Consider the following 26,969-nt stretch of genomic DNA (forward strand, 5'->3'; position numbering starts at 1 on the left):
CCCTGCATGGCCTGCTGCGTCGCCGCCTGCACAGTACTTAGCAAAGCCTTCGTTCCCGTGCTGCATCAAAACGGATCCTGAACAGGGTAGCGGCCACGCGAGCTGGCCGACTTGTCTCCTTTGCAGCTAAAATGGATGGGCCCTCCCCTCCAGGGAGGCATGCAGAGCAGAGGCTCTCCCGCGAGAGCCACACGTGGCATCCAGAGAAAAAAAATGAAAATGGCGCGAACGAAAAAATTAGAAAGAATTCCGCTCTGCTTTCTGCAGTGAAAAAGAAACCAATGGTGCCACCGAGCACTACCTTCATGGGAAAACTGCAAATGCTGTTCACAGAAAAAAAAATAATGTACTTATTTTGTTACCTGACGAGTTGCCGTGGGTCCCGGGAGCTGCTCCAAATAGGGTGAGTGAATCTGTATCACCCTGGCCAGGAATGGTTGCTGGGTAAATAACCTCAACAACTCCAGCGGCCTCAGCACCAGGAGGGATAGTCCCTTCAGGACTTCCCCACCTCCTGGGAGGCAGTGAAGCAGCTGCTAATTATAGCTAAACTGCTTAACCTAATTTTTTTTTTAAAGTCTTAAAGGACCAGTCCCAATCAAAAAAACCTAGTTAATATAAAGTCTGCCTGGTATACCACTGCAAAGAGAGCCATATAAATACAATATGAAAAAGTAGAATTATATTTCCATACTGTAAGAACTGAAGCATTGTTATATTACTTCTTAACTCTTAAAAATTCTTGCCTGCTGTGTCAATGCATACTACCACCTGCACACAAAGCTGCATAAGTGTTATTAAAACATTGATAACCTTGTCAAAACAAACAAGATTAAGCTGTCCGCAAATATTTATCCTCTGAGGACTGATGCAGAAGATGCCAATCTTCTTCAGACGTCTCTGTGCATATACAATTCCAGCAGTCATGGCAGCAGGGAGTGCTGGAGGTACAGTAATGGTAATGATGTCAAGAGATTCAATGATGATTATTCTAGCCGCAACCTAAAAAGAAAAAGTTCAAAAGAAAGGAAAAAAGATACACCATCAGCATCCATGAAACAAGACTGTTCAGTTTCCATTCTATCTGATTTATTCTGTTTTAATTTATAATTGATAACACAAAGGATAAAATGTTCTGAGAACATTATGCAAAAAAGCAGCATATCAGACTAAAGAACTACCGGAAATGCACTGTCACAGGATAAATAGCACAACATGCAGGGTTTGCTTTTCAGCATTTTCCTACATTCAAACTAATTCTACCAGCAGTGTGTGACAATTTGTTCCTTTTCTTGGGAAACAGTGGTTTGGGGGATACAGATTCCAAAATTGTATTTTCTCTAAATTAGAAAAAAGATTTCATGATCACATGGAATTGACATGCACATTTCCGGAACTAAGAGCATAGCTCTCTCCACAAAGCAATGGCTGGTTACTTTGGCCTCCCACTACTGACAAGAGAATCTGGGGGAAGCATCATTACTCCCATATCTTTCAGGGAGGAGAATGCCAAAGACAGATAAGGAAATTGGTTCTTACCTGCTAATTTTCGTTCCTGTAGTACCAACAGATCAGTCCAGACTCCTGGGTTTATTCATCCCTACCAGCAGATGGAGACAGAGAAAAGCCTCGCTGACACGGCTTGATAAGCCCTGGTGCCACCTGCAGTAGTATTAATCTGTACCCAAGCTGAAAACACTATGTGCAAGAAACTGAATAAAAAACGTGTCAAAAAACTTGAAAAAAATTAAGTTTTGAACAACAAACAATAGAAGTTTGCTGAAATGATTATAGCTGAGCGGAAGACTCTCCCCCTCCAAACCGGGTGGGTTCTGGACTGATCCTTTGGTACTACAGGAACGAAAATTAGCAGGTAAGAACCAATTTTCTTTTCCCTGTACATACCCGGATCGGTCCAGACTCCTGGGATGTACCAAAGCTTTCTAGAGAGGGTGGGACCTGGAGAATCCCGCTCGCAAGACACCTTCACCGAAAGACCGGGAATCAGAAAATCCTGGTCTTGCAAAGGTATGCAGAGACTTCCAAGTCGCCGCCCTGCAAATCTCTTGTGGAGACACCAACTGAGCCTCCACCCATGAAGCGGCCTGAGCCCGCGTCGAGTGGTCCCACAAACCCTCAGGGACTTGACTGCCCTTGAGAATGTATGCCGACCCAATAGCCTCCTTAAGCCACCTGGCAATAGTTGCTTTGGAGGCATGTGTACCCTTCTTGGATCCGCTCCATAGAACAAAAAGATGATCAGACCTCCTGAAATCATTAGTAACCTTAAGATAACTAAGCAAGGCCCTGCGGACATCCAACAGCTTAAGCTCCCGAGCATGCAGTATAGAATCATCCAACTCTGTAAACGCTGGGAGCTTGATAGTCTGATTAACATGAAAGGCAGAGACCACCTTTGGAACAAAGGAAGGAACCGTATACAACATGATTCCAGAATCAGATATTTGAAGAAATGGTCCCTACACGACAAGGCCTGCAATTCAGAAATCCTCCTGGCAGAACAGATGGCCACCAAAAACACAACCTTGAGAGTGAGATCCTTAAGGGTCTCTCTCCGAATTGGTTCAAATGGAGAGTCACACAATACTCGCAGAACAAGATTAAGGTTCCAGGGAGGACACATTTTCCGCACCGGAGGACACAAATTCTTAACTCCCTGAAGAAACCTCTGTACGTCCGGATGAGAAGATAAGGAATAACCCTCAATCTTCCCTTGTAAGCAGTCTAGAGCCGCTACCTGCACCCTAAGGGAATTAAAGGAAAGGCCTTCAGCTAAACCCTCTTGTAGGAAAGACAAGACTTGAGAAATCGAGGCATGAACCACCTGTATCCCTCGGTTGGTACATCAAGCCTCAAACACTTTCCAAACCCAAACATATGAGAGGGAAGTAGACTGCCGCCTAGTCTGCAAAAGCGTAGCGATCACTGGCTCTGGATATCCTCTCCGCCATAAGCGACACCTTTTAAAAGCCAAGCCACTAGACAAAAGCGATCTGCCTGGTCGGAAAATACAGGACCTTGACTGAGAAGATCTGGAAGATGACTGAGGCGCAGTGGACCGCCCACAGCTAGATTGACAAGATCTGCGAACCACAGTCGACGCAGCCATCCCAGAGCTACTAGGATCACCTTCCCAGGGTGCCTCTCTATTCGGCGTAGCACTTTGCCCACCAGAGGCCACAGAGGGAAAACATAAAGCAAGATTCCCCGAGGCCAAGGCAGTACTAGAGCATCAACTCCCTTGGCCCAGTACTCCCTCCTGCAACTGGAAAACCGAGGAGCTTTCGCATTGAGCCGAGTTGCCATCAAATTGACGCGAGGACAACCCCACCTTTTCCAGATGAGCCGCATCGTGGACTCCAGCAACTCCCACTCGCCTGGATCTATTTTATTTATTTAAAAGTTTTTCTATGCCGTCATTAAGTTATTTACCATCATAACGGATTACAATAGGGAAGGTATAGCAAAGAATAGATTGTACTTTACAGAAAGGGTGCCAATAGTATCCGGTAACAAATAAACATTAAGTACTATATGGTTTATGACATGGAATTTTCATTGATGAAATTCTCATGGGAGAGTATATGCGTTGATTTTCAACATTTCGGATTACTGATTATGATTATCTGAGGGGTAAAAATAATTTCCAGCTAGTATCTGGAGATTATGTGCTGAGTGCTCTATGCCTGCTTTTCCTTAATTATTTGGTAGCGCCGTTTTCTTTGAAAAAGGCTTGTTTGAAAAGCCAGGTTTTGAGGTTTGTTTTGAAAAGTTTATAATTTCTCTGGAGTCTTAGATCGAGGGGCATAGTGTTCCACAATATGGGACCATCCAGTGATAGTGCACGTTCCCTAACCTGGGCTAGTCTTGCTGTTTTCACAGATGGAATGGTTAAGAGAGCTTTGTTTGCTGATCTTAAATTTCTCTGTGGTACGTGTACTCGAAGTGCTGACGACTGAGAAAATCGGCCTGGACGTTGTCAACACCTGCGATATGAGTCGCAGCTAACTAAACCAAGTACAGCTCCGTCCATTGAAACAGCTCCTGAGCTTCCAATGCCACCCTAACGATTGAGGTAAGCAACCATTGTGGCATTGTCTGACAGAACCCTGACTGAACGACCCTGAACGAGGGGGAGAAAGGTTTGAAGTGCCAGCCACACCACCCTGGTCTCCAACCAATTGATAGGCCACGAGGCTTCTACTGCCGACCAAGTGCCCTGGGCCGACAGTCGTTCGCAGACCGCCTGCCCCCCAACCAGAGAGACTGGCATCGGTAGTGAGAACTACCCACTCCAGAACCTCGAGACTGACACCACACTGCAGATTGGACTGCAGCCACCACGAGAGGCTGCTCCATGCCGATGCATCCAGCAAGACCGGTAAATGAAAAGCCTGCAACAGAGGATTCCATTTCTCCAACAGGGCCCTTTGAAGTGGGCGCATATGCGCTAAGGCCCATGGCACTAATTCCAGCGTTGAGGCCATCGATCCCAGAACCTGCAAAAAATCCCAAGCTTGGGGCACCTTCAACGCCAACAAGCGGCAAACTTGTGACTGTAGCTTGATCATTCTCTCCTCTGTGAGAAATACTCTGCCTTGCCTCGTGTCGAAACGAGCCCCGAGGTAGTCTAGTGTCTGGGACGGCTCTAAATGACTCTTCGCTCGATTGACCACCCAGCTCAGAGACTCTAGCAGACGAATAACTTTCTGAACCGAAGAACGGCAGGTGTCAAAAGATTTCTCCCGAATTAACCAATCGTCGAGATAAGAGTGCACCCCTCATGCTGAAGAGCTGCCGCCACCACCACTACTTTGGGGAACGTGAGAGGAGCCATGGCCAGTCCGAAGGGGAGAGCCTGAAATTGGAAATGCTGACCCAGCACTGCGAACCTCAGAAAACGCTGATGCTCTGGACGAATGGGAATATGCAGATACGCCTCCGTAGATTCAGGGAGGCCAAAAACTCCTGAGCGCGCACCGCCTCAATTCCTGAATGTAAAGTCTCCTTTCGGAAACGCGGTATCTTTAAGGACGCGTTGACCGACTTGAGGTCCAGGATGGGTTGAAAATGTTCCCTCCTTTTTCGGCACCACAAAATAGATGGAGTAACGACCCCTGCCCCGGTTTGTGTGGAAGTACTGGGATCACCGCCCCCAACTCGCGCAAACTGCGCAAAGTCTCCTGAACCGCACGATGCTTTGCCGAGAACCCGCAAGGGGAGACTAAGAAGAGGTCGCGAACAGGACATGCAAACTAACTCGTAACAGTCTCTTATCCCCGAGAGGACCCAATGATCCTGTGAAACCTTGGTCCACTCCCCGTAAAAATCTGCCAGACGGCCCCCTATATAGGGAACAGCGGAGTGAACCGGCTTCACTTCATTGGGAGGACTTGACCGCAGCTGATCCCCCAATCGAGGGGGCCCTGCAAGGTCTTCGCCCACCACAAAAGGACTGACCCCAATTCGAGCCCTGCGGTTGAAAAGGTTTCTGTGACTGTGACCCCATGGCCCTTTAGAAAGATGAGATCGTCTGCCGTCCCTAAAACGGGACCAGGACTGAAACGCCTGGCGTTTCCTAGGCTTGTCCTCAAGCAACTTGTGTATCTTCGTTTCACTCAATTGCTTGATCAGCTGCTCCCCAAACAAGAGATGACCCTTAAAAGGCAAGGAACCTAACTGGGCCTTAGAAGACTCATCCGCCGACCAGCAACAGAGCCACAGCAAACATCGGGCCGTGACCGCAGAACTCATAACTCGAGACAGCGAACGCACCAAATCATAAAGCGCATCAGCCACATATGCGACCGACACCTCCACGCAATCTGCATTCGACGTGTCGAATCCAGGTAGCGTTTGGCCATCCCGAAAATTCTGCACCCAGCGTAAACATGCTCTTTGCATAAATCCGGAGCAAATGGCAGCCTGGAGCCCCAAGGCTGCCCCCTCAAAAATTCTCTTGAGATGAAGCTCCAACTTCCAATCCTGGACAAACTTGAGTGCCACGGCCTCCAGAATCGTAGTCTTCTTAGTGACCGCGGAAACTACCGCATCCACTTGCGGAAGTGCAAAAAGCTCCAAGGTTTGTTCTGGCAAGGGGTAGAGTTTGGACATAGCTCTACCCACCCTCAAGTTGGAGTCTAGGGAATCCCACTCACGTTCCACCAACTGCCGCACCGACTTATGATAAGGGAAGGCGGAGCCCGAAGACTGTCCAGGACAGGGTCCGCCCCATCCAATTCCGGAACTTCCTGAGGAGCTTTCAAACGAAGCTCCTCAAGAAATTGAGGAAGCAGAGGGTCCAACTCCTCCCTCCGGAACAACCGGAGAATTTTGGGGTTATCCCCACTGAAGGTATCCCCACATCATCCCCCTGATCCACGTCCGGGGATGCCAGATCCTGCGCTGAGGACACTGTCGCTGCCCCTGCCAGAGGGACTGGGACCTGTAAGCCCCCCGTTGCACCCCGCCCCCCCCCCCCCGGGCTGGGTACAAACGGGATACCAGAGTCCCGCGGCCATGTGGAACCTGACTCAGTCCCCGGAGGCTGCAGGCCCGTACTCTGAGGTGCCAGGGGCAACTGTGGACACCCTAAACCTTCCTGTTGAGCCAGATAGGCCTGGTGCAGCAGAAGAATAAAATCTGGAGAAAAGGGGTGCAAACCCAGAGGAAAAAACCTGGGACCTGGTCTCCCCCAGACCCCTGAGGCAAAGGGCCCCTGCCCCTCGGCGGGGCCGGGATGGACAGGGGAGTGCCATGGAGGAAGAACCCCCTCAAAAATGGCGGCTTGCGAGAATCCAGCGCCAAAATAGCTGCCGCTCCTGTCCTGAGAGAACCGGCAGACCCGGAGTCAGCAGGAGCCTCAAAAAGCGGCCCGACCGCAGCAGCCACGCGCTTGTAAAGGCGCCGACATTTGGAGACTCTCGGGAGGAAAGGAGGAAGGGAGGGAGGGCCTTCCCACCCCCCCCCCCGAACGCACCCCGAACAAAGGCCTGCCCGACTGAGATGTGCCAGGACCGCCCACATGTGCGGCAAGCCGAGCCACGAACCATGCCGACAAAATAAAAATCAAAGAAAACACAAAAAGAACTGGTGCGAACAGCAGGGGGGGGGGCGCGCTCCAGAGCCTTACCAGTCAGCTGACTTTTCTTTTTTTTTTTTTTTTTAACGTTAGCAAAACTAAATGAAAATTGGTTCTTACCCACTAATTTTCGTTCCTGTAATACCACAGATCAGTCCAGAAAAGTGGGTTGTGTATCCCTACCAGCAGGTGGAGTCAGAGAACAATTAGAACTCTGGGCACTGATACATAATGAGAGTGCCACCTGCAGTCACTCAGTATTGACCTGTACCCAAGCCCATGCCAACAGAACTAAATAACGAAGGGTAGCACCCAACCAAATTTCCGGACTACCACTTTGCCGCTGGAAAAAACCACACCGAACTGCTGCTAAAAACTGCTCCATGAATCATATCTGCAAAAAAGGAGCTTCAACAATAAAAAAACTTAAGCAGGTTCTGACCAAGACAGTCTTTCGGTATCTGAAGAAAGGGGTGGGCCTCTGGACTGATCTGTGGTATTACAGGAACGAAAATTAGCAGGTAAGAACCAATTTTCATTTCCCGAACATACCCAGAACAGTCCAGAAAAGTGTGATTTACCCGAGCCACCCTACACTGGGCGGGAACCCAAAAGATCCATACGAAGCACACTCTCCCCGAAGGACGGTTCATCAGAAGCCTTAACGTCCAATTGGTAATGTTTCGTAAAAGTGTGAATAGACGACCACACCGTCGCCCTACAGATCTCCTGAGGCGACAGTGACTGACACTCTTGCCCAGGAAGTAGCCCGAGCCCTAATGGAATGAGCTCTGAGACCCCAAAGGCACCTGACGCCCTCGGGCTATGTATGCCGCGCAAATGGCTTCCTTAATCCACCAAGATATGGTCGCCTTTGACACTTTATCCCCCTTCTTTGGGCCACCAAAGAGAATGAACAAATGATTGGAACGTCTGAAGTCATTGGTAACCTCCAGATAACGCAATAAGGCGCGCCGCACATCCAAAAGATGAAGGTCTCTGTTCTGAGAAGACTCCCGGGACCAGTTAGGGAACCTCGGAACCTCCACAGTTTGATTGAAGTGAAAGGCTGAAACCACCTTAGGGACAAAGGACGGAACCGTACGTAACGATACCCGAGCGTCGTAAATCCGAAGAAAAGGATCCCGACAAGACAGCACCTGCAACTCTGAGATCCAACGGGACGAGCAAATGGCCACCAAAAACACTGTTTTCAAAGTCAGATCTTTCAGGGAAGCTCCACAAAGAGGCTCGAAAGGAGCACCACATAGAACTCGCAGGACTAAATTCAAACTCCAATCCATACACACCAAACGGATGGGAGGCCACAAATGTTTGACCCCCTTAAGAAACCGAGCAATATCCGGATGTGCTGCCAGCGAACAGCCGTCAAAGTTTCCCCACAAGGCACCTAGAGCTGCAACTTGTACATGAAAGGAATTGAACGCCAAGCCCTTAACGAGGCCCTGTTGCAGAAAGTCAAGCACCCAAGGAACATGCACCATTAAAGGATCACAGGAACGCTGATGATACCACATCTCAAAAAGCTTCCAAACTCTCACATAAGCCATAGAGGTGGCTGGACGTCTCGCCTGTAAGAAGGTGGAAATGGCTTGTTCTGAATAACCCCTCAAGCGTAAACATCGCCTCTCAAATGCCAAGCCGCGAGAGAAAAGCGATCCTCCCGATCCGAAAATATGGACCCCTGACGCAGCAGATGTGTTACATGAGCCAGCTGAAGTGGACCCTCTAGAGCCAAGCGTACCAGATCCACGAACCATGAATGATGTGGCCACTCCGGTGCCACCAGAATCACCCTTCCCAGGTGCCGCTCTATGCAACGGAGAAGCCGATCTATGAGGGGCCAGGGTAGGAAGGCATACAGAAGAATCCCCGTGGGCCAAGGACACACAAGAGCGTCTATGCCCGCCGAGCCCTGTTCTCGGCGACGGTTGAAAAAATGAACTGTTTTTGCGTTCGCCTGTGTTGCCATCAGATCTAGCTGAGGAGTTCCCCATCTGGCGCAAATGAGATTCCACGCCTCGAGAGAGTGTTCCCATTCCCCTGGGTCTAGTTGCTGATGACTGAGATAATCGGCTTGAACATTCTCTACTCCCATGACATGGGATGCGGCAATGCCCTCGAGATGGGGCTCCGCCCAGGTGAACAGAAGACTTGCCTCCAGTGCTACAGCAGGACTTCGAGTCCCACCTTGCCGGTTGATGTACGCCACCATTGTCCGAGAAGACTCTCACCATTCTGCCCTGGATTCAGGGAAGAAACGCCCGCAGGGCCAGACGTACAGTCCTGGTCTCGAGCCGGTTTATGGACCAGGAACTTTCCATCGCCGACCAGAGCCCTTGGGAGGACCTGTCTGTACACACCGCCCCCAACCTGAGAGGCTGGTATCGGTGGAGATTAATCAGCCAATTCGGAGTGTGCTAATCCACCCCCTGTTCCAGATTGTCCAGTGACAGCCACCATGACAGACTGGCTCTGGATTCCGGAAGTAGAGGCATTGGTAGATGGAATTGCTCCGACACTGGGCTCCAGCGAGACAAAAGTGCACGCTGTAAAGGTCTTAAGTGAGCGAACGCCCAAGGAACCAAGCCCAAGGTTGAATCCATGGAGCCCAGGACCTGAAGATGATGTCACATTGTGGGATTGTTCCTGCGAAGAAGGGAATGTATTTGTTACTGCAACTTCCCTATTTGGTCCGCCGCTAGAAACACTTTGCCCAGCAAGGTATCGAATTGTGCTCCGAGATAAATCAACTTCTGAGAGGGTTCCAAGTGACTTTTCTGCACATTGATTACCCAACCTAGAGATCGCAATGTGATCACCACCATGTGCACCGATCTTTCGCAGTCCTCCCGAAACTTCACGCAAATCAACCAGTCGTCCAGGTACTGGTGGACCAAAATTCCCTCCTGACGAAGGAAGGCCACCACCACCACTATCACCTTGGTGAACGTGCGAGGAGTTGTTGCGAGACCAAATGGGAGGACTCGAAATTGGAAGTGTCGTCCCAAGACCTTGAACCGCAGAAACCTCTGGTGATTCAGCCATATCGGAATGTGTAAATACGCCTCCGTGAGGTCCAGAGAAGCGAGAAACTCCCCTTTTCGAACCGCGGCCATCACTGTCCCCAGGGTTTCCATACGAAAGCGAGGACCCCGAAGGCAACGTTTCACCTTCTGCAGATTGAGGATGGGCCGAAACGTGCCCTCTTTCTTGGGGACCACAAAGTACACAGAGTACTGACCTCATCCCTGTTGAGCCTCTGGAACTGGGACAATAGCTTTGAGCTCGAGAAGTCATTGTAGAGTCACCCGGACTGCCTCTCGCTTGACACGAGGCCACTCGGGACTCCACAAAAACTTCCTGGACCGGGCGTGAGAACTCCAGTGCATACCCATCTTTGATCACTTCTAAGACCCAGCGGTCTGATGTAATTCTTGCCCATTCCGTTTAAAAGTTGGATAATCTGCCTCAGACAGCTTTGAATAAGGAATAGGTGCTCTTGGCTTCATTGGGGCTTTTATTACTTCCTGCAACAAGATGTCCCAAATCTCTTCCAGGCCGGCGACCGCCTTGAAAGGACTGCTGGTGCCCCGAAGCAGGTTTAGAAGCAAGAGGTGCGGAGTATCTACCCGCTCTGAAGCAGCAAGAGTCCCGAAACCTAGCTTGAGGAGGGAAGACTTTCTTAGAAGATCTTTTATCTACCGGCAACCGATTGCCCTTGGATTCGGCAAGCAGCTTTACCAGCAGATCCAGATCCTCCCCAAACAGAAGCTTGCCCTTAAAGGGTAGTTTACAAAGCTGGGACTTGGAGGACAAATCCGCCGCCCAATTTCGCAGCCAGAGGAGACACCACACTGATACCAAGGACACCATACCTCTCGCCGAGGTCCTCACCAGATCATACAAAGCATCTGCAACATAAGCGATGCCTGCTTCTAGGTGGGCGGACTGCAGAGCCCCACTGTCGCCCGTATCGGCCCAGGCAGCCGACTCCCGGACACAACACAGACAGGCCCTCTGCATGAGGCTAGTGCAAACCGCTGCCCGAAGGCTTAGCGCAGCAACCTCGAATGCTCGCTTCAACTGGATCTCCAGCTTGCGGTCCTGCATATCCTTAAGGGCAGCCGCCCCAGCAACCAGGATAGTGGTCTTTTTCGTAACTGCCAAAACCGCGGTGTCCACCTTTGGAATCTTCAGTAACTCCAAAACATCAGACGATAACGGGTACAGTTTCGCCATAGCTCTGCCGGAATCCGGAGTCTCCCATTCCCGAGTCACTAGCTTGCGAACCTTCTTAGGCAGAGGAAAAGATGTTGTGGGACCCCTAATGCCGTCGAGGACTGGATTGACGCCCTCATTGTCAGACTCTTCTTGAGAAACCTTAAGTCCCAGAACTTCAAGGACCTGGGGAATAAGGGGTCTTAACTCATCCCACTTGAACAAACGCACCACGCTGGGGTCATCCCCCTCCGCAGAAGAGTCATCATGCTCATCTGGATCATCAGTATCCACATCAGCTGGATCCAGCCGCGGATCCGGGTCTGCCGCCCCTACTACCCCAGAAGCTGGCGTCGCCCCAGACCCTGGGATCCGATCTCGCGTACCTTGGGGAGAATCCCCTGTGGGGTGAACCTGATCAGGGAGGCGCTGACGAGGGTCCGTACCCCGATCTCTTTTCTCAGGCGGGTCTGAACCTGCCCCCAGGAGACCGGGCCGCTTTACCGCCGAGCGTTTCCTTGCCAAGAAAGCCTGGTGCATAAGGAGGGCAAATTCTGGGGAAAACCCCTCCGGGTCCCCCTCCCCCACTAGAGAGTCGGCTGGGGTGGTATCATTAGTTCCCCCGGTGAGGTCTTCCCTCACCGGGGCTAGAACAGGCCGGTGAGGGAACATCTGTCTCGCAAAGCCGAAGGCGAGACAGACGTTCCCCTCCCCGAGGGAGGAGGCAAGAAGCCCTGAAGAGCCCTCTAACCCCAGGGAACACGCTGCGCATAAGGAGGCTGCGCATAAGGAGGCTGCATCTAACACCTGGCCACGTGACCCACACGCACGGCAGGCCTGCGATTCTGTTTTTGGTCCCATCCGCAGCAGCGCGCCGATAATCTGAAGTGAAATAGAAAAGGGCGTGAATAAAAAAAAAAGAAACGCTCTGTGCCGCGACGCGGAGAAAATTTCAGTCAGGCAGGGCCGGAATAAACAAAGTTTTCGTGCTGCGGGCTAAGAGACTACCGGCTGAGGAGAAAAAACGCGCGCAGCTGTGCCGCGGGAAAGGAGCCTGTCTATAGTGAAATCACAAGGCCCCCAGCAGGGAAGCGGCGAGTAAACGAGGTACACGGAGAAAAACTCACCCTTGCCCTCAGAAAACGACCCGGAGCCCCAGGAGCTGAGGGGAACACGGCCGACAGCTTCCCCAGCCGGCCTTAAAAGGCACAGTCCCTCCTGCACCTCTCCTTACCTCAGCACTGAAGACTGTCAGTCAGACGCAGTGAAACAGCTTTTTTTTTTTTTTTTTTTTTTTAAATTAAACTTTACCAAGACACAGAGAAAAGCTGTTGCAGGAGACAATGGAGCAGCTGTAGCAGAGCCGGTGGTGCGTAGCCAGAAGCCCCTGGTTGTCAGACATCGAACTGTGGCAGGCGAAAACCTGACAGGAATAACCAACTCCCCGGACGCCCGGCTTCTACTGAGGGATGGTCCATGAAGGCGCCTAACACCTCAGGAAACGACTGTAAACTGAAAAATTAAATTCAAACTAACTAAATTAAAAATATAACTAAAAACTGCAGGTGTGCATCTGTACCACCCGCTGGAGTCAGAGAAATACTGAGTGACTGCAGGTGGCACTCATTATGTATCAGTGCCCAAAGTACTAATTGTTGTCTGACTCCACCTGCTGGTAGGGATACACAACCCACTTTTCTGGACTGATCTGGGTATGTTCAGGAACAAAAATTAACAGGGAAGTTTCTCTCCTAGAGCTGAAAGGAGCTGTCCAGCTCAAATCAGCCACTAAATAAAAAGGAGAGAAACCCCTGAAAAGAAAAGAAGGGCTGAAAGCAGCACGGCCGGCTTCATGAGGGAAGGGATTTGGACACCATATGTACACCCCACGGAACAAATTGGACCTCAACTGGTCCACCTCGACCGAACAGAGAATGGTTCCCAAAGAAACCAGTCTCCTGGGAGGAAGGCTCACCCGAAAAGAGAAAAAAATCTAGAAAAAAGCAAGGATAAAAAAAGAACTGCATATTTATGCACCAGCCATCTGCTGGAGACAGAGAAATAAACTACTGCAAGTGGCACCAGGGCTTTTCCAGTAGTGTCAGCAAGGTTTTTCTCTGTCTCCATTTGCTGGCAGGGATGAATAAACCCAGGAATCTGGACTGATCCGGGTACGTACAGGGAAAGAAGAATTTTAAAGTAGTCTTGGAATGTAAATCATCATACAGCCGTATTTTTTCTTTCTAAAAAACACCACTGGAAAACATCTGAAGTTCTGTTCAATAAGTGTTGATAACTGGTATGCTATCAGATATATGGATGTTATTGTACACTGCAAACATAATCCTCTAAACCAGAGAAGTCTGATGCTGCCTAAGATGCTTTGCATTTGTATAAACTAAACAGATCAAGTTCAAAAAAGTGTGAGGAAGGCATGCCATGTGACCTTCTGGTCAGAACATGGTGTCTGTGATAAACGTACCTTATTTATTATGCTGTTGACAACTGTGTAAAGAAACCCAATGCCTGCCACTACAACAAGACACAGCAGAAAAAGGTAGGCGTCTCTGTAGAGCTTAAAGTCTGTAGGCTTTGGATACAGTATGGAACGTACAAGCTGCCCCTTTGAAGTACTAAATCCTACAAAAGAATTATAAAATACATTTATTTATTTATTTATAATTTTTATATACATGAACAATCTATGATCTCCTGTTAAACAGCTGGAGACGGGAGGTCCCCAAGCCCTAGCTATTAGCAACAACACAGAAAGTTAATGATGAAAGATTTGGATCCTTGTTCTCCACACAAAAAAATGTGTTAAAACATTAACAATTTACAATTTCAGGAAGATAATTTCTGAACTTTGCTAAGAATATTTCTTTTTGCTTCTTCTATCCAGTTTCAGTCACCTTTTGATCTTTGTTATGTTTTCCCCAAAGACATGCAAATTTATTAAAGAGACAACAGGAACCCTGACTTTGAATTTCTTGAATTGCAACGCTTTTTAATGTTACAGACTTCAAGGAACTTTTTTTTTTTCCCCCCAGAAAATCCAACAAACCCATTCTCATTTGAGAAGGACTCGGTGGATTTACCAGAGTAGAAGACTTAATCCTTACCTAAAGTAACAAATTCCTTGCCATAAGTAATTCAAGAATCTAAAGGTCAGGAAGCTAAAATAGCAATAACAACAACAATAATTAAAGTAATAAAAAAGAGTTTGCTTTTTCAGGAAGTATGTATGTCTTCTACCACTAAGGCAGCAGGTCAAGGCATTTACTGGGTTTCTCCACAAACCAAACAGATGCAGCCAAACCGGAGACATGCTTGTACATATCACCCAACGAGATACCTTGCAAAACAGATTTACACAATGAAAAGTTTTTACAAGTTTATTAGCTGCACACATCTGTTGGATTCAACACAACAGGAACAGGACTGCTTCTATAACCAAGTCCAAAAGCAAAGCAGTGTGACTTATCACAAAAGCTGCTCACTCTGTAAAAATGTTGCTAGCAGTAATTTTGTTATGGGCTTGACAGTTGCTTCGTTTTCATTGAAATACTGTATTATTACTCTTAACATAACAAATGGCATGGAGCAGCAGTTACCCCCCTTAACAGAAACATAGGGATAATCGGTACAGAGCAGAAGTTACTACCACAAGAAGCTTGCTGGGCAGACTAGATGAACCATTTGGTCTTTTTCTGCTGTCACTACTATTGGTTGAAATCATATTTTGTTTCCACTTTTAAAAGTGATGGAACCTTGTTTTGAGATAATTATCCTTGCCATCTGTTAGATGCTCTCAATTTAAGCTGCAGACACCAAACCACGAAAGCAGGTGACTTATCTGCTGCTAAAATTTCCTACATGGGGATCAAGCTTTACAAAACGCCTGTGGAACTCACTGCCAGGGTCTATTCGGACAGCCTCAACTCTAAAGTCCTTTAAAATGGAGAAATTACTTACCTGATAATTTTGTTTTCCTTAGTGTAGGCAGATGGACTCAGGACCAATGGGTTGTGCTTCCCTGCCAGAAGATGGAGACTGAGTCAGATTTCAAAGCTGACGTCACTCTAGATACACCCCTGCAGTGACCTTAGCCTTTCAGTACTCTCTTCAAAAGCCACTGTGGACATACTATCAAAAAAACTTGATTAAAAACCGTAACTGTACTCAAACACTGAACTCCAGTAAGATTATAGATGGCCTGATCTAGGGACTGGATGACGGCTTACCCATAATCTCTTGGAATCGATATCCACTCTACAGGCCACCATTCTTGGGGAGCCGGGGGAGGGATGCTGAGTCCATCTGTCCACACTAAGAAAAACAAAATTATCAGATAGATAATTTCTCCATTTCCTAGTGTGTCGCCAGATGGACTCAAGACCAATGGGATGTACAAAAGCTACTCCCGATTCGGGCGGGGTGCTGCCCACAATCCGGTTAATACTGCCTTGCAAAGGCTGCGTCTTCTTGGGCCTGTACGTCCAGGCGATAGACCTAGAGAAGGTGTGCAAAGAGGACCACGTCACCGCTCGACAGATATCGACAGGGAACAGCAGTCGAACTTCCGCCTATGAGACTGCCTGAGCCCTGGTGGAATGAGCTTCAAGCTGAGAAAGTAATGGCTTTCCTGCCTCCATATAGGCTCCTGTGACCACCTCCTTAATCCAGCAAGCTATGGTAGCCTGCGAAACTGGTTCGCCCTGCTTCCTTCCACCTTGAAGGACAAATAGGCGGTCCATCTTTCGGACCAGTTCTGAAACTTCCAGATACTGTACCAAAAATCTACCGACATTCAAATGATGGAGGCAGTATTCCTCTGCGTCCCTGTGCTTATCTAGGGAAGGCAATAAAATGGACTGATTCAAATGAAACTCCAAGACTTCCTTGGGCAAGAAGGATGGAACGGTACAAAACTATAATGCTCCTGGAGTCATCCAGAAGAAAGATTCCCAACATGACAATGCCTGCAGTTCAGAGACGCAATGCGCCAAGCATATAGCCACCAGGAACACCGTTTTCAAAGTTAATAAATTCAAGGAAAGACTGCGCAGCGGCCGAAAGGAGGGCCCTGCCAAAAGTCCATAAGAAAGTCTATCTCCTGAGTCACCTGCTTGCTCTTGGTTCCTCCCTAGCGGTTGATGTAGGCTACCGTCATTGCGTTGGCCGACATTATGTGGACCTCTTGACCCTGGAGTTTGTGGCTGAATTGCAAGCACGCCAGCCTCGCTGACCAGGCTTTCAGGCAATTGATATTCCGGAGGGCCTCTTCCTCCATCCAACATTCCTGGAACTCCCCAGGCCCGGAGACTTGCATTTGTTTTAAGAACCAGCCAGTTTGGGGAGGACAGGGATACCCCCCCCCCTGCTCAGATGAGCATCCTGCAACCACCACTTGAGGTGAGAGCAGACTACCATCGGTAACTGGAGCAGAATCAAATAGTCTTGAGACTGCGGGTTCCAACAAGACAGCAGCGAGCATTGAAGTGGGCACATGTGTGCTCTCGCCCATGGCACTACTTCCAAGGTTGCTGCCATTAAACCGAGAACTTGGGAGATAGCTCTACACCGTCGGGCATATAGTATTTATCAACATACCTGGGACATCAACTTCTGTATCCCTGTGGTCAGGAGGAAGACCTTGCCCTGCCTGGTGTCGAACCGGACTCCCAGATACTCCGACTGGGAAGGCTCGAGACTGCTCTTGTCCAGGTTTACTATCCGAGTTCCTAAAGCAAGGAGGTCACCCTGTTTGTCACCCGGAGACTTTCTTCCATGGACTTGGCCCAATCAACCAGTCTTCCAAGTACAGGTGTACCCGGATTTCTTTTCTTCTCAATGCTGCAGCCACGACCACCATAATCTTAGAAAATGTTCTTGGGGTGGTGGCTAGGCCAAAGGGCAGTGCCCAGAACTGATAATGGCGACCCTGTATAGCAAAGTGTAGGAAGCATTTTGTGATCTTGACAGTTTGGAATATGTAGGTAGGACTCTGATAGATTCAGGAAGGTTGGCAACTCTCCCAGTTGTACGGCCATTATCACGGAGCGTAAGGTTTCCATGCGGAAATGACTCACTCACAGGTGACTGTTGACACTCAAGGTCCAGGATGGGGCAAAAAGAACCTTCCCTTCTTGGGTAAGATGAAATAGATGGAATAACGCCCCGTATTTTCCTGGGGCGTAGGTACTGTAGAGCCTTAAATGAGTAATCTCCACTGCCTGCCTTTTGTGCTGGGAATCTTAAGGAGACATCATGAATATGTCCAGAGGAGTGCTGCGAAATTCCAGTGTATAATCTTCTCATATGACTTCCAGTACCCACTTGTCCAAAGTGATCTAGACTCACCTTTGGTAAAAAAAAAAAAAAAAAAAAGACAGTCAACCCCCTATCTCCTCGTTCCGAAGATGAGTCAGTAAAATTTTACTGGGAGGTCTGGTACGATCCTGAATCCTAACCTGCCTCTCTCTTGGGCTGTTGAATATGAAAGGACTAAGTTCTTGCAAAGAGCCAAGACCTCTGAAATGTCGAGTTTATATATGGGCAGAAAAGTTGAGAGCCCCTGGATCGACCCCTCAATAGGCAAGGGGTGTTGCAACTGCTTCCTCTTATCTTATGGTAGCCGGGGGACTGGAGATTTGCCCCATTTACTGGCCAGTTTTTCCAATTCGTTTCCGAATAGGAGTGATCCTTTAAAGGACATCTTTGTAAGGCTGGCCTTGGAAGTTGCGTCAGCTGACCAATTCCACAGCCATAGCTATCTTCTGGCTGCTACCATTGAGGCCATTCCTCTGGCTGAAGTACGGACTATACCCGAGCCCGCGTCTGCTAAAAAGTCAACAGTGGGTTCAACTGTTACGCGTGCCGTCCGCGGCAGACCCTCGGCGCGGCCCTCTCACCTTTCAATACAGACTCCAGTCTCTGGTTCCAACTTGCTAGCGGTGGTGTGCTGCTGGCTCAGACCTCAGGCCACCCCTGGTGCCTCTGGCTCCCCCACGGTTCCCAGCGATTCAGCTCAGGATGCCATTGCTAGTCGGGCCTCTCCGCGTGGCCCATGGAGAGACACCACTACCCGCGCCACACCCCTTCCTAGGTGTGTGCGCTTCACTGATCCTTTTGAAGGGCCCGTGGCGGGAACCTGGCCGCAGCCTCGGATGATGACGTCAAACTCTTCAGTGTATTTAAGCTCAGGCCTCGCTTCATAGTGTTGCCTTTGCAACAGGTCTCCTCGCTACTTGAGTACTTGTTGCTGATAGAGAATCGTCTCTACGCCTTGTTCCTGATCCTAGTTCCCGGTTCCTGTTCTCCTTGTTCCTGTCCTGTCTATGTTTTGGATTGACTGCAAGGATATCTACTTTGCTTTGCCTGACCATGCTTCAGCCCATCTCCAGACCTTCGCTACGCCTGACCACGCTTCAGCCCATCTCCAGACCCAGACCTCCGCTACGCCTGACCACGCTTCTGCCCATCTCCAGACCCAGACCTCCGCTACGCCTGACCACGCTTCTGCCCATCTCCAGACCCAGACCTCCGCTACGCCTGACCACGCTTCTGCCCATCTCCAGACCCAGACCTCCGCTTTGATTGACTCTCGCATTGCTTGCCATGACCTCCGTTTTGCCGCCGGCCCTGATCCAAGCCTGCCATTGATGCCTCTCCTAGCCTACTCCCTGGATGTGACTTATTAGGCTTCGGCCTACCTTTGCTCGAGCGCCCTCAGCCAACCTCAGTTCCATTGGCACCCGAGTTCCAGTACCTTATCCAGTCCAGAGTAGGACTACGCCACCTATCGTCTGCTGTCTCTGGGCTGAACCAACCACACTTGCTAATCAACCTCGAGGCCCACCTAAGTCCTGCCAGCCCCGGCACCCAAAGGCTCAACCCACGGGAAACGAGGGCTGGTATAGGTGAAGCTCCAGTGGCGTCTGCCTATCAGCCCACTCCACATGCCGATGGTGGGGACCCATAGGTCCTTACCTACGGCTTGCTTCAACCCCACCTTGGCCCAAGGGTCCACCCCTGACGCAACATCCACAGCTGCTCTGGGGTTCACCCCTGAGTCATCCACCTCCTGAGAGAGAAGTAGGCACAATCGCGCTACCAGGGTACAACAAGAAGCAATCTAAGGTCATTGCGACTGCGTCAAAGGCTCGTTTAAGGATAGACTCCAACAGTCTATCGTGCACATCCTTTAAGGTCACGCCTCCCTCCACTGGGATAATTGTTCACTTAGAAACAACGCAGACCAGGGCATCCACTTTAGGGAAACGCAAACATTCTCTCACTGCTGGATCCAGCAGGTATAGAGCTTCTGTCACCCAGTCAGCTTTAAAACTTGCTTCTGGGGCATCCCATTTCAGGTCAATTAGCTCCTGGATGGCTTCCAGTACTGGGAAGTAGCAACAGACTTTGCACAAGGAAATCATAATGGGATTCTCTTCTTTGGTTCCGGCACATATTCTGCTCCATGAACTCCCATCATTTTCAGGGTCTGAGAAACCAAGGCCAGCAATTCATCTCTATAAAAGAACCGTAACATGGTTCGATATGGTTCTAATCCTGGGGGAATTTCCCATTCTTCTAAGGGATCTTGCTCTTAGTCTGTACCATTGGGGTCTCCACTAGGGATATCCTTTGTGAGGAGGGGCATGCCTCGAGGTCTGCCAACAGGAATGGGAGAGGGGACCAGCTGGGGTTCTGTCTGGACAGGGGCAAGCGAGGAAGTAGACTGTGCCTATACAAAGGCCTGTAGTCCCTGGAAAAATTCCGCCCAAGACAAGGCCGCGGGATCTATGCCTAGTCCAGGGGGAACTGGGGTGGGCCCAACCGAGTTTTCCTCTCCCATGGAAGACCCAGCCAAGGGAGAATGGGAGGAGATGGGCTCAGCAAAGTCCAGGGAGGCCAAATCCCCTTGGGCTTCTTCACAGTGCTGACCCAAGTTGGAATCCAGGTCAGGCTGGGAAGCCCTAATATGACAAGCAGACAGCAAGGTGGTTATGTTTCTCGGCTGCCGGCACCATTGGCAGCGGTTTGGCTCACGCTTAAAAATTTATGCGCACAAATTTTGAGCGCCTAGGAGGGGCAGGTGAGGCACATGCACAGCCCATGCGCCCTGCTTCTCCTATATCTTGCGCTTATGTTATTGTGTGCATAAGTATGTGCATGACGTTATGCGCGTGCACAGAGCCGACACACTACGCATACCGATGTCCTATGGTAGGCAATACAAGATGCACAAAGACACGTGCAAGATGGCGCCGCCTCGGCCTCCCTCACAGTGTGATGACCAAGTTTAAAGCTGGGCCTAGCCCACCAGGGGGCCGCTCAACCCGCTCATAAGCCCATTTCCCTATGCCACAATGGGATCAGGAACAACTCTGGTACAGCGCGCCAAGCAAGGAGACCAGAGGAAGGTTACCGAAACCCCTCTTCTCTGTAGGTAAATCTTCTTCCTCTTCATTTTTTTTTTAAACTTACCTAGGCTCAGTGCTTTCAGGCCGAATACAGAGACTGTCTCTGGCTGCGGGGTAAGAGGGCTTTGGCCATTATCGCCGCACTCGGCTTCCTGCACCCGCTGCCTTTCAGCTGCTTGAATAGCAAAACCCACACCGGGAACCAGCTACCAGACCAAAGCACACCTCTGAGGGATACTGGAAATCACCTCAGGAATTCTCAACTGGGGGAGGGACCTTTAGGTAACACGCAGGAGAACAGGGCTCAATCTTTTCTTCCATTTAAAAGTAGAATTTCTTCTTCCAAAAGGTACAGCGATCCCCATAGGGAAAGCACGTCCACTATCTGCTAGAGACAGAGAAATACTGAAGGTCACTGCAGGGGTGTATCTAGGGTGACATCAGATTTGAAACCTGACTGTCTCCATCGGCTTGACTGACGAGCTGTGGGTGGCGCCTTACTATATGTAGGGGTGCCCGACAAGTTTTGCTCTGTCTCCATCTGCTGGTGCGGAGTCACAACCCAGGTGTCTGGACTGATCCTGGTACGTACAGGGAATTAGGATTGGGCCATATTGTTACTTTTGTTATATTTGTTTTATCTCTGTACAAATCATGCTTATATGTATATAAAAGTATAAGCTACCATGATATGAAGAGAGAATGTGTGGGTTAGAAATTTTAATACATAAAACAAACATCTTCAGATATCCATAGTTTTAATTCTGAACCCCTTCCCTTGATCAATAGTCAGATGTCTAGGAATCTAAAGAGTGGGTAAAATTGGACTGCAAAAGTGGAATCCATTACAAATATCAAAATATAGTCACAAGGCATTAAAAATCCTATACCTGTTCTAACTACTATGGCTTTGACAAGTTCCCCAGTATAAAAGCGAGTCTGGATGACATTGGTCCCGCAGAACAAAGTGTGCCGCTTGTGCGATTCTGGGCTATACATTTCCTCTTCGGTCCCCTTCAGCTCCAGCGTAGGGTTTGGTAAATTGGTCTTTGTTACTGGAACACTCTCACCTGAGAAAGGGTAAGAAATAAAATGTTAGTTCTGTCCAGTAGGAAAAATTGAACTACCTATTGCACTGACAGATTTACCTCCTGACTGGCAGTTTTATGAGGCCTGATATAAGCACCAATACAAGCATTTCTGCCACATAAACATCGTAAGAGAAAATATCTGAGTATATGCTTTGGAAATACTTGGGGGGACAGATTTACAAATCATGGACACAGAAGTAGTCCATTACTAAAATCTGGGCTTTAATGCAAAAGCTCTTAATTAGAAGCCTAGCAAAATCCTATACTAAATGAAACTTTTTTTTGTTATTTGAAAGTTGTTTTTCCCCATATTTCTGAGCTATTTCCCAACTTGGAAGTTTAATTTTTCACTGTGCTCTCATAACACATTATACAACCATGGGAGTGAGGAATAAAACAGCAAGGTTTAAAAGTTATTGTCAAGTCCTGCAATCTAATTTCAAATTAGATTGCAAACAGATCAAAAACAACAAACAACAGAAAAGACAGAACTTTTTATTTGTAGGGAAAGTGGGGGTTATTTTGGGAAAAACATGAATTCCTAATCATATTAAGGAAAACAAAGAGCTGAGGAAAAGTAGATTACTTTATCTTAAGGTAAGTGAATCCCCACATCAACAGTAAGCTCACAGGAAGAGTCTTGAACAGACAAACTGAAAATCATTCCACGTTAAGTATGCAGAAGAAGCAGAGTCTTGGAAGAATATTAGTGCCTGGAAGACATTTTAGCAAATTGTTGACTAATTTACCTGTTAACATGCTTTCATTTACAATGCAAGTCCCACTGACAAGGACTGCATCACAGGGCATGACCATCCCGTTTGAGGGGATCACTATGACATCTCCAGGCACTAGGTCTGTGGATAGGATCTCTTCAATTTCTTGAAAACAGAAATGGAAATGTTGCTACACATTTATAAACATCAGATTAAATATTTGACAAAAGGACTCAAACAAAAAAACTGGTTGCTAGTTGTGACAATATACCTCTAGCTGGTGACAGGTAGGAGTAGCAGAATGCAGTGCAAACAGTGCACATCATGAGGACAATGAACATTCACTCACCATTCACACAGCCAGGGTAGTCGCTGGTCAGAATGGCACCCCAGACAAGAGTTGCTTTCAGAGCCCTACTTTGTTTAGATTTATATACATGCAGACTGACTCAAAGGTTGACAGTGTATTTCTCCCCCTACCTAGGCACCCAGTGCAGTTGCTCTTCTCACTCACCCTTGATGACAGACGTGCCCAGAGTGATCCTAAAGCCTCCTTTACTAACAACAACGGTGCCAATGTAATTGATAGAGATGGAGGATTTGCAGGGAGCAATATGGTTGAGAAATGGTGAGAAAGCAAGCAAGAGATCGAGAAATGGAAAAAGTGAGAGGGAGGAGTGAAAAAGGAGATGGAAGGACACTGTTAGAGAGAGGGGAGGTGGAACGGTGAAAGATTAAAAGAAAAAATGATGGGCAAGGTGGAGATAAATACAGAAGTAAGAAGTGTTGGCAAGAAGTGGAAGAGAAGGGGGACAGAAGGAAAAAGGAAGAAACAAGTGAAGGTAAAATGGAAAGAAAATAAGAAAGGATTCAGAATACAAGAGGAAAGATCAAAAACCTTATAATAAATCTCAGGTAAAAAAAATGTTTTATTTTTAGCAATTAATGGAATATGTGACATGTTGCAATAGTTAACTATTATATTTTCTATACAGTTTGTACTTGTTTAAATTTATATGCAAAATAACTGACAAGTGCCCATTGCTACAATGTGACATTTGATAACTTATTTAGCTGGTGACTAGAAAATCTTGCTGGCTACCAATTTTTTTTTTGTTTGGAGCCCTGAATAACAGCTCAGTATCTATTATAAGCACTTTCATCAACATAGTTTATTCTTACTCTTTTCCAGCAAAAGAGTTCAAAGCATGTTACAGCAGAGATTTAGGTTTTGAAATAGGAATGGAGACCAAGAACAGTAGGGTTATAAGTAAACAAGGATAAGGTTAGAGGGGGGATGATATTATCACTGCTGTTATCACTACCAGATTTTAAACATAATAAGGCAGCAGGCCAGGTCTTCACAGCGCACTGTATAGCGACGCAAGAACTCCAGATGGAGAAATGCTCAGGAGCCACAGAACACTGGATTCTCACTCAGGGGAAGTCATACTGGTGCTCTCCTCATTCAATTCAGGGCATTAACGGTAGCGCCAGGGAGGGGAATGTGTTTATCCTGACTAGCGAGAAGCAAAAAACTTTGCAGCCATGGCAAGAGAAGAAAAGAAAAACTAACAGACACACAATATTAAACTAAGAAAAGTGCAAGGAAACCCCAGGCTAGAGGATGTGGTGCTCCAAAAAGCTCTTGTCATTTCTGAAGAGTTGCAGACCAGTAAGAAAAAGTCAATCTATGCCCTGGGCTCTGGAAATATATGTCTTTCATGTGATTACGAGGATATCAAAAGTTACTGCAATCAAGTTCTGCTCACTTTCAGACATGATTAAGCAAGCACTTGAACTGACTGTGAAAGGGTAAAATCTGGTTACTTGTCAGCTTAAACAGAGAGCTTAAACAAGTAACAGCACACATACAAATCTTCTGTAGAAAACTCTTTCCCTGAAGCAAGCTTTCAAAATGGACTCGGATAAAATAAAGAATGGGGGTCAAGGAAGAAAGAACAGAAAACCAGCAGATAAGAAAAGAACTGGGGAAGAACATCTCTTGAAAATCAGTTTGCATTTTTTTAGTTCTGAAATTAATGTTTTATGCATCTTACCTTCACTGGCTCGGCAGACAGAGACTCTGACAATACTGTGAGCTGCTACCATATCATGTAACATAACATATTGCTTGGGGAAAACACAAAAAAAAAATATGAAACTAAAAAAGTGCTACCAAGCCACAAATACCAAAACAATACATTTTGCACCTTACTATAACTGTCTTGCATGCCATATTACATCTGATTATACTAAAAAGCAAGCACTGATTGTATCACATTGTATGGCTCAGAAAAACAACTTTGCGTCTTTAGTGTTGTGGCTCATGATCCTTTAAATCTGCGAGGCAGTGATCGGTCACTATATTACTTAGAACAAAAGTGAATTTTTCAATTGAACCACTTGGCTTAAATTATAATACTGAATGGGGAGCAGTAATATAGAAAAATTGGTTCTTACCTGCTAATTTTCATTCCTGTAGTACCAAGGATCAGTCCAGACTGCTGGGTTATGCCTCCCTTCCAGCAGATGGAGTCAGAGAAAAGCTGAAAAGCACCCCCTAGATATACCGGTGTGCCACCTGCGATCCTTCAGTATAATCAATATCATAGCAGAATGAAGTAAATTTAATATATCAAGGAAAAAACCTTCCCTATTTATTTATTTTTGTAAAACAATAACCAGCGAAAAACTATGTATAAGTGCTCGTGCGAGACTTCGAAGATGCCAAAACCTGTAATCGAAAACCACAAAATAAGCTGAGTGGACTCTCCTGGACAATATATCTCTGGGCGGGCGTCTGGCCTGATCCTTGGTACTACAGGAACGAAAATTAGCAGGTAAGAACCAATTTTCCTTTCCCTGTATGTACCAGAATCAGTCCAGACTGCTGGGATGTACCCAAGCTGCCCTAAATTATAATATTATATTATATTATATATAAACTTAGAATTATAAATTATAATTATATTATAATTAAGCCGCCGTTTCTTTTGTTTCATTGCCTTTTCTAGTTCTCTTCAGTTACACTGTCCTATACCTCTGACTAGCCTAGCCTCCAAGTTAACTACCCTTGTTATATGTAACTTCCGCTTCTAGTGAATTGTTCTTGTTTAAGTTATACCCTTTGTTACATGTAAACTGATCTGATATGAAATTTTCATGAAGGTCGGTATAGAAAAGTGTTAAATAAATAAATAAATGGGGTGGGACCTCAAGAATCCTGCTCTAAGCACACTGCTGCCAAAGGAATCCACATCCGGATCTCGGCTGTCCAAACGGTAATGCTTAGCAAACGTGTGCAAAGACTTCCAAGTAGCTGCCCTGCAGATTTCTTGAGGTGATACACATTGACTCTCTGCCCACGACGCCGCTTGCGATCTGATAGAATGAGCCTTAAGACCATCTGGCACTTGTCGCCTGTGACATATGTACGTTGAAGCAATAGCGTCCTTTAGCCATCGGGCAATGGTAGTCTTAGAAGCCTTACACCCTTTCTTTGGGCCGCTCCATAAGACAAAAAGATGATCAGACAGTCGAAAGGCATTAGTCACCTCCAAATACCGCAGGAGAATCCGTCGTACGTCCAACTTCCTCATATCCTGGCCCTGAGGAGAACTCTTATCCACCTCTGGAAAAGCTGGTAACTCAGACTGGTTGACTTGGAACGCAGAAACCACAAACGTATCTCTACATGACAACACCTGAAGTTTCGAAAAACGTCTGGCTGAACAGATAGCCACGAGAAACAATGTTTTAAGAGTTAAATCCTTCAACATGGCCCACTTGATAGGCTCAAAAGGAGAACCGCAAAGTCCACGGAGCACCAAATTCAAACTCTATGAAGGATAAACCACTAAACATTTACACCCGCACCAGCGGGTGTAAATGTTTAGCTCCCCTCAAAAAAACGAGCAACATCCGGATGTCCCGCAATGGAGTTACCCTCAAGCTTACCACGTAAGCTGCCTAACGCCGCTACCTGGACCCGGAGTGAACTATATGCCAAACCTTTCTTCAAGCCGTCCTGTAAGAAGGCAAGAATGTGTACTATCGTGGCATGCCGTGGGGACACCTTCAACCCACTGCACCAGGAATCAAACACTTTTCACACCCGAACATAGGTGAGATAAGTAGATGCCTTTCGTGCGCGCAGAAGGGTGGTAATCACCGCCTCTGGATAGCCTTTTTTTCTCAATTGCCTCCTCTCATAAGTCAAGCCGCTAGACAAAAGCAATCCGCCTGATCGAAATATACTTGACCCTGTCACAGTAAATTCGGTAGGTGACCCAGATGCAAAGGGCCCTCTACCACTCCATGAGAGTAACCGGTCCCCGGTGGGATTCTATTCGCCTTAAAACCTTTCCCACCAACAGCCAAGTAGGAA

At 47.6% G+C, this 26,969-nt stretch overlaps 1 protein-coding gene across 8 annotated transcripts in view; it reads right to left on the reverse strand.

Annotated features, from left to right (window-relative positions):
* Window positions 1–26,969, reverse strand: part of ATP13A3 (ATPase 13A3) — a 535,999-nt gene that overhangs the window by 333,414 nt on the left and 175,616 nt on the right. For all 8 annotated transcript variants that reach the window (XM_029615360.1, XM_029615358.1, XM_029615363.1 and 5 more), the window contains 5 exons: window positions 24,640–24,712; window positions 22,613–22,744; window positions 21,663–21,842; window positions 13,827–13,984; window positions 814–1,002 (listed from right to left, as the gene is read on the reverse strand). In XM_029615360.1, coding sequence (XP_029471220.1) covers window positions 814–1,002; window positions 13,827–13,984; window positions 21,663–21,842; window positions 22,613–22,744; window positions 24,640–24,712 — 732 coding nt within the window. The remainder of the gene's footprint in view (window positions 1–813; window positions 1,003–13,826; window positions 13,985–21,662; window positions 21,843–22,612; window positions 22,745–24,639; window positions 24,713–26,969) is intronic.

This window comes from Rhinatrema bivittatum, chromosome 9, assembly GCF_901001135.1.
Source record: "Rhinatrema bivittatum chromosome 9, aRhiBiv1.1, whole genome shotgun sequence".
NCBI lineage: Eukaryota > Metazoa > Chordata > Amphibia > Gymnophiona > Rhinatrematidae > Rhinatrema > Rhinatrema bivittatum.